The sequence below is a fragment of the Clytia hemisphaerica genome, unplaced genomic scaffold (assembly GCF_902728285.1).
Source record: "Clytia hemisphaerica strain Z4C2 unplaced genomic scaffold, Clytia hemisphaerica genome assembly, whole genome shotgun sequence".
Classification (NCBI taxonomy): Eukaryota; Metazoa; Cnidaria; class Hydrozoa; order Leptothecata; family Clytiidae; genus Clytia; species Clytia hemisphaerica.
In genome coordinates this window covers 414,527-429,398 of record NW_027103911.1, presented here as the reverse complement: position 1 = coordinate 429,398, position 14,872 = coordinate 414,527, and the positions used below count along the sequence as shown (strand labels likewise).

Sequence of the window (14,872 nt, the reverse complement as noted above, 5' to 3'; positions counted from 1 at the left end):
GGGCGTACAAACTTTTGCGAGCAGAAACTTTCGCGTGGACGAAAAATCGCGAAATTCACGACATTTACTGTCGCGAATTTAACGGAAAAATATTTTTCACGAGCATGAACTTTCGCGAATCAAGACGAAAGATTGGGAATTTTTACATGAAAAAATGGCTTAACTTCTTGGATTGGCTTGAAACAGTTGTCCTTGGAATTATTAGTCTTTTAGCAGGCTAAAAAGTGTCATAAAAGCTGCATTTTATTTAAAGTTTGAAGTTTTACAAATTTTCTATTTTGTCACAAATTTTTCGCGAGCATAAACTTTCGCGAATGGCCCCTCCAAGAATTTTCAAAGACATTTACTTTCGCGAAAAGGGCCAAAATTCGCGAAAATCGCGAAAGTTTCTGCTCGCGAAAGTTTGTACGCCTAAACCATTTGATTTGATTCAATTCCCTTCGCGAATTGCAACGTTTTTGAAAAGGAATATAAATTTGCAAGAAAAAATTCAAACTGTGTGACTTCCTTCTTGCGTAAGGAGTGTGTTGGTGGGATGTTTTCGAATCCAGCAAAATCTTTGACAAGTGATGATATTGAAGATGCATTACACAGGTACATCATTCTACAAGTAAGTTGTTTTAAGCTTTTTTTTGTCTCAACATTTCAATTTATTTTTATTTGACTCGGTTTTTTAGTGTTAAATTTTATTAAAGTTTTGTACTTGAACACTGATAATTCCGTCAAAAGGTTATTAAAGAATTATATTTTCCTAATTTAGATACCAAGAGATAGTCACATGGTGTCATGTCGGGCAATGGGTCCAGAAGTTGTCGAAAAAAAACAAGAAATGGAAACCAAGATAGCCAAGATCCCTGGTATTGAGTTGGTCTTAGCGTGCGTGACTGGTACCAAAAGCAACTCTAAAAAGAAAGGCGTCTCTGGAAAGAATGCAATCAAAACGGGTGTGGCGTTTTTTGTGGTGATGATGGCAGAAGCTATCGAAGACGAAATCCTGAAAGCAATATATGAAAGTGGTGTGCCAGCTGACGTAAAATACATAAGGCCGAGATGCAAAAGTCGGGATTCCAAAGCCAATGCATTGCGAGCAGTATGCCAAGTTGTTAAGGTACTTGACTTGATATTTAATGTTTTTATAACTAAATTTATGAATTGGACTTGCTTCAATGCATCTTTCAATTAACTTTCTTTAGTGATGAGCCGCTGTGGCAAACTTCACTGATGTCCTTTGTAGCCCGTAGCCCATTCAAATATCGCAAAAATATATTTTTTGAGTGACGTAATACTAGAAATAGGGGAATGGAATCGAGTATATAAGAAGGAGACATATCTCATTCTCCAATATTCGTTCCCATTTTTCTATTTTTTATGTCATTCAGAATTTTTAGTTTGCCATATTTGAACGGGCTACTGGCTTCTAAGCAATTTCAAGCTAAAAATGATGGGCTACAAGTTGGCTGCAAGTAGGCTACTATCAAAGTAGCCCATTAACAAAAAACAATGAAAAATTACATTTTTTGATGTGACGACATACTAAAAATAGAAGAATTTAACGAGAATTTAAGAACGGGACATGGGCACTTTATTGAAACTTGGACTTTTTTGGTGAAGAATTTCAAATTTGGCTACTTTGATTTAAATAAGAAAGATTTTGAGTTTCTAATTTGTTGCATTTAAGAATAAAAAACAAGGGTTTCTGAGCTTTCAGTATGATATTTCATTTATCTTTCAGTACTCTTTGTACGACAATTCGATAACGATATAAAGAAAATTATTCTGAATAAAAATTAAAATCATTCTAAAATTGCCAAGATTCAAATGTTTATTTCTGTTTTGCTTGTTCGTTTTTCTTTAGTTCCTTCATTTCGGCTTTTGCTTCTTCCTTTTTCTTTACCTCCTTCAATTCCTCTTTTGCTTCATTTTCTGTTGTGACGAGCCACTGTGGCAAAGTTCGCTGGTACCGCACTTTGTAAAGTCTTTTCCTCTTTAGGCAAGGCATGCCATCAATTGTGTACACGGTTGTCTCGTATTCTGTTTCAACTCCGCTGGAATCAGCGGAGTCAAGATATATAACATCGTCAATCTTGCGTTTTGGCATGTTCTGTTCTTTCTGAACACCAAATTAAAAGAAAGGTGACAGAATAACTGTAAGACACTATTTAAGTAGTAACAAAATCAAAATGAGGTAAATTCACCACAACGAGGCAGACTTTTTTAATTAACGCATGCGCACACATTTACACTTTGTAATTTTTCATTGTTTTTTACAAATATGGCTACTTTGAGAGTAGCCCTTGGGGAGCCCTTTGGTAGCCATCCCATTTTAGCTTGAAGTTACTTGGTAGCCCGTAGCCCATTCAAATATGGCAAAATATCTTTCTTAGAGTGACGTCACATTGAAAATAGTAGAATGGAAACTAGTATCTAAGATCGAGACATGCGCACTTCATGAAAATGTGGACTTTGTTGATTTTTATTGAATTCTTTCTAAGATGGGCTACTTTGAATGTAGCCCGCTTGTAGCCCACTCGAAGCCCATCAGTTTTAGCTTGAAAGTGTTTGGTAGCCAGTAGCCCGGTGAAATATGGTAAAATATTTTTTTTAGAGTGACGTCATGTTAAAAATAGGAGAATGGAATAGAATACTAAGACGAGACATGCGCACTTCATTAAAATGTCGACTTTGTTGATTTTCATCGATTTTTTCTTAGATGGGCTACATTGATTGTAGCCCGCTGGTAGCCTACTGGTAGCCCGTCAATTTTAGCTTGAAAGTTTTTGGTAGCCAGTAGCCCGGTGAAATATGGTAAAATATCTTTTTTAGAGTGACGTCATGTTAAAAATAGGAGAATGGAATAGAATATCTAAGACGAGACATGCGCACTTCATTAAAATGTCGACTTTGTTGATTTTCATCGATTTTTTCTTAGATGGGCTACATTGATTGTAGCCCGCTGGTAGCCTACTGGTAGCCCGTCAATTTTAGCTTGAAAGTGTTTGGTAGCCAGTAGCCCGGTGAAATATGGTAAAATATCTTTTTTAAAGTGACGTCATGTTAAAAATAGGAGAATGGAATAGAGTATCTAGGAACGAGACATGCGCACTTCATGAAAATGTGGACTTTGTTTATTTTCATCGATTTTTTCTAATATGGGCTACTTTGATTGTAGCCCGCTAGTAGCCCACTGGTAGCCCGTCAATTTTAGCTTGAAAGTGTTTGGTAGCCAATAGCCCGGTGAAATATGGCAAAATATCTTTCTTAGAGTGACGTCATGTTAAAAATAGGAGAATGGAAACGAATATCTAGGAACGAGACATGCGCACTTCATGAAAATGTGGACTTTGTTTATTTTCGTCGATTTTTTCTAATATGGGCTACTTTGATTGTAGCCCGCTAGTAGCCCACTGGTAGCCCGTCAATTTTAGCTTGAAAGTGTTTGGTAGCCAGTAGCCCGGTGAAATATGGCAAAATATCTTTCTTAGAGTGACGTCATGTTAAAAATAGGAGAATGGAATAGAATATCTAAGACGAGACATGCGCACTTCATTAAAATGTCGACTTTGTTGATTTTCATCGATTTTTTCTTAGATGGGCTACATTGATTGTAGCCCGCTGGTAGCCTACTGGTAGCCCGTCAATTTTAGCTTGAAAGTGTTTGGTAGCCAGTAGCCCGGTGAAATATGGTAAAATATCTTTTTTAAAGTGACGTCATGTTAAGAATAGGAGAATGGAATAGAGTATCTAGGAACGAGACATGCGCACTTCATGAAAATGTGGACTTTGTTTATTTTCATCGATTTTTTCTAATATGGGCTACTTTGATTGTAGCCCGCTAGTAGCCCACTGGTAGCCCGTCAATTTTAGCTTGAAAGTGTTTGGTAGCCAATAGCCCGGTGAAATATGGCAAAATATCTTTCTTAGAGTGACGTCATGTTAAAAATAGGAGAATGGAAACAAATATCTAGGAACGAGACATGCGCACTTCATGAAAATGTGGACTTTGTTTATTTTCATGGAATTCTTTCTAATATGGGCTACTTTGATTGTAGCCCGCTAGTAGCCCACTGGTAGCCCGTCAATTTTAGCTTGAAGTTGTTTGGTAGCCCGTAGCCCGATGAAATATGGTAAAATATCTTTTTTAGAGTGACGTCATGTTAAAAATAGGAGAATGGAATAGAGTATCTAAGAATGAGGCATGACTCCTTATTAAATTATCCATCCCATTCTCCTCTTATTGATATGACGTCACCAGTAAATTAATATTTTGGCATATTTGAACGGGCTACTGGCTACCAAGCAATCTTAAGCTAAAAATGGTGGGCTACCAGCTGGCTACGAGTGGGCTACTGTCAAAGTAGCCCATTTAAAAACCTTTTGCTAAAAAATTACAAAGTCCAAATTTCAATTAAGTGCACATGTCTCGTTCTCTAATTGTCGAACCCATTCCCTTATTATGGATATGACGTCATGTTAAAATTAGGAGAATGGAAGCGAGTATCTATGAACAAGACATGCGCACTTCATGAAAATGTGGACTTTGTTGATTTTCATCGACTTTTTTCTAAGATGGGCTACTTTGATTGTAGCCCGCTGGTAGCCCACTGGTAGCCCGTCAATTTTAGCTTGAAAGTCTTTGGTAGCCTGTAGCCCATTCCAATATGGCAAAACATCTGTTTTGGTTGACGTCATACTTGAAATAGGAGAATGGAATCGAATATTCAAGAAGAAGACATGTCTCCCTTTTAAATTTTCGATCTCATTCTCCTATCATTGATATGACGTCATCCCAAAATTAATATTTTGGCATATTTGAACGGGCTACTGGCTACCAAGCAATCTTAAGCTAAAAAGTTGGGGCTACCGGCTGGCTACGAGTGGGCTACTCTCAATGTAGCCCATTTAAAAACCTTTTGCTAAAAAATGACAAAGTCCAAATTTCAATTAAGTACGCATGTCTCCCTTTTAAATTTTCGATCCCATTCTCCTATTATTGATATGACGTCACTCGGATATTAATATTTTGGCATATTTTAACGGGCTACTGGCTACCAAGCAATGTTAAGCTAAAGATTGTGGGCTACCAGCTGGCTACGAGTGGGCTACTCTCAAAGTAGCCCATTTAAAAACCTTTTGCTAAAAAGTTACAAAGTCGAAATTTCAATTAAGTGCGCATGTGTCATTCTCCAATATTCGTTCCCATTCTCCTCTTATTGATATAATGACGTCACCCGTGAATTAATATTTTGGCATATTTGAACGGGCTACGGGCTACCAAGCAATCTTAAGCTAAAAATGGTGGGCTACCAGCTGGCTACGAGTGGGCTACTGTCAAAGTAGCCCATTTAAAAACGTTTTATTCAAAAACGACAAAGTCCAAATTTCAATTAAGTGCGCATGTTCCGTTCTTAAATTCTTGATCCCATTCTCCTATTATTGATATGACGTCACTCGGAAATTTATATTTTTGCATATTTGAATGGGCTACTGGCTACCAAGCAATGTTAAGCTAAAAATTGTGGGCTACCAGCTGGCTACGAGTGGGCTACTCTCAAAGTAGCCCATTTAAAAACCTTTTGCTAAAAAGTTACAAAGTCCAAATTTCAATTAAGTGCGCATGTGTCATTCTCCAATATTCGTTCCCATTCTCCTATTATTGATATGACGTCACCCGTGAATTAATATTTTGGCATATTTGAACGGGCTACGAGCTACCAAGCAATCTTAAGCTAAAAATGGTGGGCTACCAGCTGGCTACGAGTGGGCTACTGTCAAAGTAGCCCATTTAAAAACGTTTTATTCAAAAACGACAAAGTCCAAATTTCAATTAAGTGCGCATGTTCCGTTCTTAAATTCTTGATCCCATTCTCCTATTATTGATATGACGTCACTCGGAAATTTATATTTTTGCATATTTGAATGGGCTACTGGCTACCAAGCAATCTTAAGCTAAAAATTGTGGGCTACCAGATGGCTACGAGTGGGCTACCTTTAAAGTAGCCCATTTAAAAACGTTTTACTCAAAAACGACAAAGTCCAAATTTCAATTAAGTGCGCATGTGTCATTCTCCAATATTCGTTCCCATTCTCCTATTATTGATATGACGTCACCCGTGAATTAATATTTTGGCATATTTGAACGGGCTACGGGCTACCAAGCAATCTTAAGCTAAAAATGGTGGGCTACCAGCTGGCTACGAGTGGGCTACTGGTCAAAGTAGCCCATTTAAAAACGTTTTATTCAAAAACGACAAAGTCCAAATTTCAATTAAGTGCGCATGTTCCGTTCTTAAATTCTTGATCCCATTCTCCTATTATTGATATGACGTCACTCGGAAATTTATATTTTTGCATATTTGAATGGGCTACTGGCTACCAAGCAATCTTAAGCTAAAAATTGTGGGCTACCAGATGGCTACGAGTGGGCTACCTTTAAAGTAGCCCATTTAAAAACGTTTTACTCAAAAACGACAAAGTCCAAATTTCAATTAAGTGCGCATGTTCCGTTCTTAAATTCTTGATCCCATTCTCCTATTATTGATATGACGTCACTCGGAAATTTATATTTTTGCATATTTGAATGGGCTACTGGCTACCAAGCAATCTTAAGCTAAAAATTGTGGGCTACCAGATGGCTACGAGTGGGCTACCTTTAAAGTAGCCGTTTTAAATATTTTTCAGTAATAACCCACATTTCTATCAAGTGAAAAATATGAGTCACTGTAGCAGTTGTTGAGCAATGCTTTGCAATTTGGTCTTATTTGGCATAACATTATTCGATTCTCATTTAGGACCACAACAATCAATTTAGCACCGACCTTCTTGCAGAAACTGATATTGATGCATGCTCGCTGCTATCTTTCTGCCCTGAATTCCATAAAATGGTCAGTGATGCCAAACCAGCCTTACAATCATCTGGTCTGAATTGTAGTGTTAATTGTGGAGTTATTTCGAAAGTGGATGCCATAATTCGGGAGCCAGACTGTGATTTCGGAAGAGCACTTGAAGAAGTTCGAAAAGCAGTGCGCAATGCGAAACATGCCTTTTACAAAGGATCATTTTATGTCATGAGTGCTGGTGGTAAGTGTAATTTTGACTTATTAGCTTATAAAAATCCAATTTTCCGGCCGCTTTCAATGCTGAATTCATTGGTAGCAGCCTAGGTTCATAGTTTTATTTTGTATTTTTACAGCTACATATGCTTATGAACATATGTGCACTGCAGACGCCTACATTGAAACCGTCCTTGATATTACAAGTCATATGGGGAAGTTTGCAAGACACACATTCCAGTTATCTCGGATGTTTTCAAAATCAGACTGCATGGTAAGTATGTCAAATTTAAACAGACATGTATAGTGATGTATAAATAAAAATCTCTTTTCGATATCCTCTTTATAACGGCACAATCTTTAATTTATTTTCATTTAAATAATACCGTGCTAAATATTTTGTTATTTGGAGCTTTATTATCTTCTTTATTTTAGTTGATTCCCCAATTGTATTTCGACTCTGACATCATCGAGACAACGGGTGGTAAATTTTTCAAATTATCTAGCATGCAGTTCATTCCTTGCCCATATAAGCCAGACGAATTGGGAAAGTTCTCACCAAGAATCTACAAAGAATACAACCGAAACATGGAAGATAATTATTTTGGTGAATGCGTCTCAAACAGTATTAATACTCGACTAAAACGTACAACATTCTTAATCAAGTTCTACCAGTGCTTATTGCCCGGCCAGCTACCAATGAAAACGGAAAAGCCCCTTTTGGTTGGAGAGAAAAATTCCGGGAAGACCTCTATGGTTAAAATCATCACTGCCCTTACCCATCCACAATTTTGGTGCACTCTTTCGAAGGAAAAGGTTTTTGGTCTTAGTCAAATCAACGACGATACTCAATTTGTATTCATTGACGAAATGACGGAAGAACTGATATCTGCTGACATGGCAAAAATTTTCTTTCAAGGAGAGACATTGACCGTTGCTCGAAAGCAAGCTACCCCAGTTGTGATTCAAAATAATGCAGGTTTGTAAAACATTATGTTACGTAATAATCAACATGCTATATATGAAAACAGTCATCTCGAAAGACTTTGAGATTCGTAAACTTTACTTTGTAACATTTCAAGCTTTAACATTGTAGAATTATCAATTATGTTTCTCTTGCGCTATAGGAATTTACATCACCTGCAACCGAATGCCAGATTACGGTGTAGATCAAGAAGAAGTAGAGTTGCGTTTCGAAATTTTCAACATGAAAAGGCTTCCTTCTAAAAATGCAAGTGTGACAAAGTGGATGGAAAAATACGCATTTGACGTCCTCCTGTGGATTGTCAAAGAAATCAAGGAAAACCTAAGGCCGATCCATCAACCCGAAATGTTTTTCCTGAGAGAACCCGAGGATTTCATCCCTCGCAAGGTATGTATTATTTATCAAAGAAATTGCTTTAAATGCCAAAAAAAGTCATTTTAGCGTGAACTTTAAAACGTCAAAAGCTAGAGTAAATGTTGTTTTTTTAATTAATAGCAGTAACAAATTTGACCAATAGCTCTGTAGCATAATGCCAGCCTCAGCTCAAACTACCACTTATGCGTGGAAAAAGAACATTTAGAATTAAATTATAATTAGCACTGATTTAAATCCATCCATTTATTTTTTCAGAAACGACAACTCGTGCCTGATAAAGAAAAGGAAAAGATGAGAGGCATTCGTCCATCATCACGTGTCGAAGAAAATGCGTTTAATATACCAGGTAAGATCCGTTGTGTCGAATGATCAACAAAAGTGTGGACCCATGTTTTAAATTTTCTTAATCGAAATTAAAAGGTTTTATTGATTTTGAAATTATGAGTATGTTTTTACTTATTAAGGACCATCGTCAAAACGATCTGTGCAGCAAAGTTTGGAAAGTATCAGTGATGGTGAAGGCAACGAAAACGCTAAAAAACAAAAAACATTAAACGAAGCCATCGATGAACAACACCATGATATAGGTAAATATACACACAAGGCAATTTTACTAAAGTTTTCTCTACAACAAAATATTTGACTGGCTTGAAAGCAAAATAATCAAATTAAAAAGATTTAAAAAAACGTTTCTCGTTTCTTCTTTTTAAGAAATGCCAAGACCCGACCAATATCTTTGCAGAAATGGAAAAGAACCACTAAAATGTCACCGGCAAAACTGAACAAGTTACTGAAAAAGCAATGCCAAGTCAGAGCCTCATCCAAGATGCCGCTATCACTTCTAACACCGGTAATTTTCTAGTTGTTTTAAAACCTGAATGGAAAGGATTGTAGTCTAGTACTAATAGTAAAATGCCATGAACAATATTTGTGGACGTTTTAAAGGGTTACATTTATTGAAATAGAAATAATGGATAATTTTGAAACAAAACTCAATTGAATAGCTTTCACTTTATGTGATCTATAACGAGAACACCAACATTCAACGATAGTCTTATATGTCCTCATATCATTAACTATACTGAACATGAACATGTTTCCCAACTTCTAGAAACTGAAGCCGACGTTGATTCCGCCACCGAAAATAAGCTCCTAGAGACAACAGAGCCATCAGAATCGGAGGTTGACTTACGTTCCACCCCTCGACTGGCTGCGAGTCCACTCAAGAATGAAGAATTGCTCCAGTTTCGTTTGAACAAGAACAAATATTCATTCGACGATATCAATTCGTACAAATATTGGAGAGAAGTGCGGACAATAATTGGAACCAACATGGGAAGACGAGAAAAACTGACCTTTGCATCGTACTTAACTTTTGACGATCACTTCGAAGGGAAAGGTGGCATAAAAAGTCGCATACCGAAACCTTCATTCGACACTTGGTGCTTGATCAAAGGAGTTATCAGAGAAGGTTTCGACATAAAAGGCTTTTGTCTCTGCTATCCAAACGTAGACGGCATACTTCGAAAGATTAGAGCACATTTACGCGTTATAGTTGAAAGACCACCGATTGATAGCTAAAACATAACTTTTGTTTTCTTTTCTTTTTCCCAAAAGCCCTACAAAAATCTAGGGGAGCAATGAAGGTAACATTTTGGGGCAACCATGAACACATTTGATTAGATAATCATTCTTCCATTAACAAAACATGATATATATTATCAATAAACTGGGTAGACAAATATCAGCAATGGTTATAACATTGTTGAATAAAGTGCGATTTTAAGGTTATTTTGATGTAATAAATTTTAAGCATGAACGCATAACAAAAGTTTCCTGACTTTACATTCAACAATGTTTGTATAAAACAATCAAAGTATTTTCAAAATTTTTTTATATAGCTTACAATAACATTACATCGATAAAATACTCATACTTTACTAATTCCTAAATAACTTCTGACATCAAAGGCTTTTGTCTCTGCGTAGACGAGAACGTAGACGACATACTTCGAAAGATTAGAACACATTTAAACGTTATACACTTTTTTTTTTTTATTAGAACCTAGTTTATAAGAACATATAGGCTGAAATTCGTCGAAAAATTAAGAACATCTTAAGAACATGCCCAGCCTCAGTTTGGAAAAATGACAAAAAACTACAATTTTTTCCTCTTTTTAAGCAGTTTTAACCGAATTTAGGGGTGGATCTTCAAAATTCGAGAGTCAAATATTGTCCAAATTTTGCCAAATTTAAGTGCTCTTTATTTTGTATCATATTGTCGATTTAGAGTAGTCTGAAAAATTAAGAACGCATTTAAGAACATTTTAGGCTGAAAATTGCTAAAAAAAATAAGCACATCCAGGCTCAGCCAAATTTTAGATGTTCTAATAAAAAAAAAAACGTGTAGCTGAAAGACCACCGACTTATGGCTTTCNACAAGACGACTTAAAGTCGAAAATTTCGCATAATATTTGAACATAAACGATCAGCATTATGCATTATATATTTGAATGAAGCGTTACACAAAAAATACACATTGTATCACAGGTCGTAAATACCCTGTTTTCTTATGAAAAATCTCAATCCATTAAGAACAAAAAGATTCCTAAAAGAATGCGACTAAAAAATTCCTTTTTATATATAAGTGTAAAAAAATCTTTCAATTCAGAAGAATAATTCAGAGAACTGTAATAAACTTGAGAAAATGAACTTTAAAATTCTTTGAAAATGAAGAATAAAAAAAGAACTTTTCATTCTTTGATGCCAGAAACTTCATTTTGTGTTTCACTTGGGCAAAGTTTATATCAACTTCTTCAGAAAAATCTGATGTATACTATCCTCACTTTTTGATATGAATGATGGGCACACCACCATCAAAATTATAGGCAAAAAACAGTTGAGTTGTTGAGCTCCAGCTTCTGGACTAGAAAATGGCAGGGTAAAAACTAGCCAACTTTATGAGCTTTAAAGAAATAATACTCCTTGAGATTAAAATAAAATAAAATTTTCCCACCAGATACAAATTGACTTAAACCTCACTTATAAAGTAATACAATTATTCTTCTGATGATGTAATAGACCTTTAAAATTATTTATTTAACTATTTCTAGGTTGACCGTAAACCTTACAAAATCATAAAATAAATGTTTACACACAAGTGAAAGTAGTATATACCTGCTAAAAACAGTAAAAGAACCAATATTATACGTAATCGATTAATGGCCCTTCAAGCAAATCACAACAATGACTCCTTTGTACCGTCAACTGCTCTAACTTGGGATGATTGGTCGAAACATGGGACTGTTGACTGTATTTTCACTTACTGTAAAATCGAAAGAGAAATCCTGTATTTTTTAATACACCGTTCCTTAACTCAAATCAAATGACTTTGGAGGTTTGGTGAAATGGTGGCTGAATTGCCGTACCATGTTTTGTCAGATAGTCCTAAGTTAGAGCAGTTGACGGTAACTATTTAAACTGCATCCCATTAAACAAACCCTCCCCAATCTCTTGCTGGTTATCCCGTGAAAAATATATAGGGGAAAGATTCCAGAAAAGCAACAAGAATCTTAGTACGGAAATGGGAATCTTATACAAAACAACGGTACCACTGGAGTTTTTTATATATCAAAATGAAAATCCAGATTAGCAAAAAGTGTATCAAGATCGGTGAAGTTTAATTGTAGCTCGATTAGTTTGATTTGTTACCTTGTTGCTCATTCTTTTTACATTCCGACGACTGATTAGCAGACGACCACGCTAAACCATAAAGAGCAGGCCAATATCTATCATCCTATTGGGGAGGAAAAGCTGGAAAAACTTACTTACCAAACCCATCGAACACCAATCAAACTTCATCGGACACCAATAAAAACTGTCATCAAACTTATATAATCAAAAAAATTTCTTACCAAGTAAGGTTCCGTAATCGAACAGCTATTGTTTGATTTCGATGGATAATGTGAAGTCGGGTATAACTTGCATCAGTGGAGGGAAACTTACATATAGCCATCAAAATTACAAAACAAAAGAACTGCACAGCTCTGCTCGAAGCTCTACTCTACCATTTAACTTCATTTGAGGGGCTATGCATTAGCCTCCACTGACGCAAGTTACCCGATCTCACGGTAGTTTGACAGTTCGATTACGAAAATGATCGCTGAATTTCAATTAACTTGATTTCTAAAAAATACTTCCTAAAACTGACTGTTTGTCACAAGTGGTTTCACAATTAACACATTACTATCTGGTGAAAAAAGGAAAATAAGATCATACCTGCGCTGTTTGTAGTTTTAGTGAAGAAGAGGCAGGGTTTTATGTTGTTGTTGTGAAAAAGTAACTCTTTTTATTCTACTTATCTACTGAGCATTATCGATTTATTGGTGCATTCAGTAACTACACAAACATAAAATACTTAGTAGTAAACGAATAATAAACCTCTTTAAATACTCTACAAAAGGCCAGAAAACATGATAAAAATTGATACAGCAGCAGCAAGTTTCAAAAGCAGCCATTAAAGATTAAAAAGTTCTCACGATGATGAATGTTTACAAAAATGTCGAAAGTTATGGAGCCGTACAGTACGCTCCAAACTGTGGAGCTAATAATACAGTCGTCAAAAAGGCTTGATGTAATTTATTATCTCCACAGTTATCGGACCACTATGGTGGCCCATCGTTGTCAATACCTTTTGCTTTCATTTTGTCCAAGGAAATGAAATTAAAAAAAAAAAAGTTTGAATAATATGAATAATATTACAAAAACAAAAACAAAATTTGGAAATGTCTACTTTAATAAAGAAAAAAAAAGAAAAAGATATTTCTCGCTGCAAAAAAAAAAAATAAAAAAATATTTAAAAAATAAAATAAAAAAGCATTCGGAAACATAAAAAATATATAGCGGAATAAACAAAAGTAAAATAATTCACGTAGCCCAGCATCGTCATCGTCATTTATTTATCTCCATAATATTACTGATCTAGATAAGCAATTGAATGGTGAAACATGTGCGGTACTTTTCAAAATGGCGGATGTGGTTGGTGTGGTTGATGACTGGAAAGCAAATGAATTGCTTAAAACAGATCTTCAAATGCTTGTAAAGCAAAACCTTCTGCGCAAAGAAATATTAGATATTGTGAGGAAAAAACATCCATTGTATCCATGGAGCCTCTCCACTTTAGACCGTAGGTTGAGGCATTTTAAGCTCAGGTTCATTGACAGGTCAACACCCTTAGAAGCGGTAAAAGATGCTGTCGCCAAAGAACTACAAGGCCCTGGCAAGCTATTGGGATATCGTGCTCTTAACAACAAGCTTAGAGTGCATCATAACATTCAAGTACCAAGAAATTTAGTTGCAGATGTTGTCTATGATCTTGACCCTGAGGGGGTTGCTGCTCGGAATGTCAAGAAGAAGCAGAAGAAACCCAAAATGCCTTTTGTATCAGATGGTCCAGGCTGGATATTTTCGTTGGATGGTCATGATAAATTAATGGGTTTTCAGAATTCTACCTTTCCCGTTGCCATTTATGGTTGTCTTGATTGTTTCTCTAGGAAATTAATGTTTATTAAGGTATGGGACTCTAATTCAAGTCCAATAACCATTGCCAAGTTCTACATGGATTATCTTCTGGATACCAAAGCGATACCTAGATTTTTAAGAATTGACTGTGGTTCAGAAACTGGTGACATGGGAGCTATTCAAACCTATCTAATGGGCGAACATGGTAATTTTGCTGACCCAGCTGATTCTGTAGTCTTTGGGCCCTCAACCAGCAATAAAATTGAGCGTTGGTGGAGAGATCTCCATGAAAGAATGGAGCTATTTAGGTATCAAACACAAATTACGAGAATTGTTACATAGTTGCAACTATGACCCATTATCTCAGCTAGATAGAGATTGTGTGAAGTTTATATTCATCCCTGTTGTTCAGCGTGAATGTGACATCTTTGCAGAGCTGTGGAACTCGCATCGCATCCGTGCACAAAAAGGTTTAGAGCTACCAACAGGGGTACCTGACCACATGTTTGCTTGCCCAGAACAATTTGGATGTGAAAGGTATTTTGTTGACGTATCAGAAGATTCCCTTATCGAAGTTGGTCGATTGGCAAACCTTGACTTAGCCCCTGTTGATTACCTCTCTGCTGAGAACAGGGAACTTTTCACCACCATAATTTCTAATCCTGGTGATATTCAATGCAAAGATCTTGCTGACAAATACTTGTATTTAAAAACTCAACTAAGCCATAGTGCTTAAGTCATTTGCAAAGTTGTCTTGGCTGCCTAATGTTGATAAATTTCTTACTTTGATTTCATCAATCTCATGTAACTTTTTTGCCTGTAATTTTCAGCTTTTTCTTATCTTTATAAACTATACAAAACTGTGTGAGATTACAAAAATTTATGCAAGCATTTTTAGAAATAATGACCTCATTGGTCACTATAAATTGGAGGTGATGATACCT

General features: G+C 36.0%; 1 protein-coding gene across 1 annotated transcript; it reads left to right on the top strand.

The window, feature by feature from the left end:
• Positions 1–439: 439 nt before the first annotated feature.
• On the top strand, positions 440–9,997 carry LOC136809253 (uncharacterized). The gene is made up of 10 exons (XM_067065772.1): positions 440–610; positions 761–1,108; positions 6,789–7,077; positions 7,190–7,323; positions 7,485–8,028; positions 8,177–8,421; positions 8,665–8,755; positions 8,874–8,996; positions 9,121–9,259; positions 9,521–9,997. Exons 1-9 carry the CDS (start codon positions 536–538, stop codon positions 9,189–9,191), a joined length of 1,920 nt encoding a protein of 639 aa, XP_066921873.1. The 5' UTR covers positions 440–535; the 3' UTR covers positions 9,192–9,259; positions 9,521–9,997.
• Positions 9,998–14,872: the final 4,875 nt, after the last annotated feature.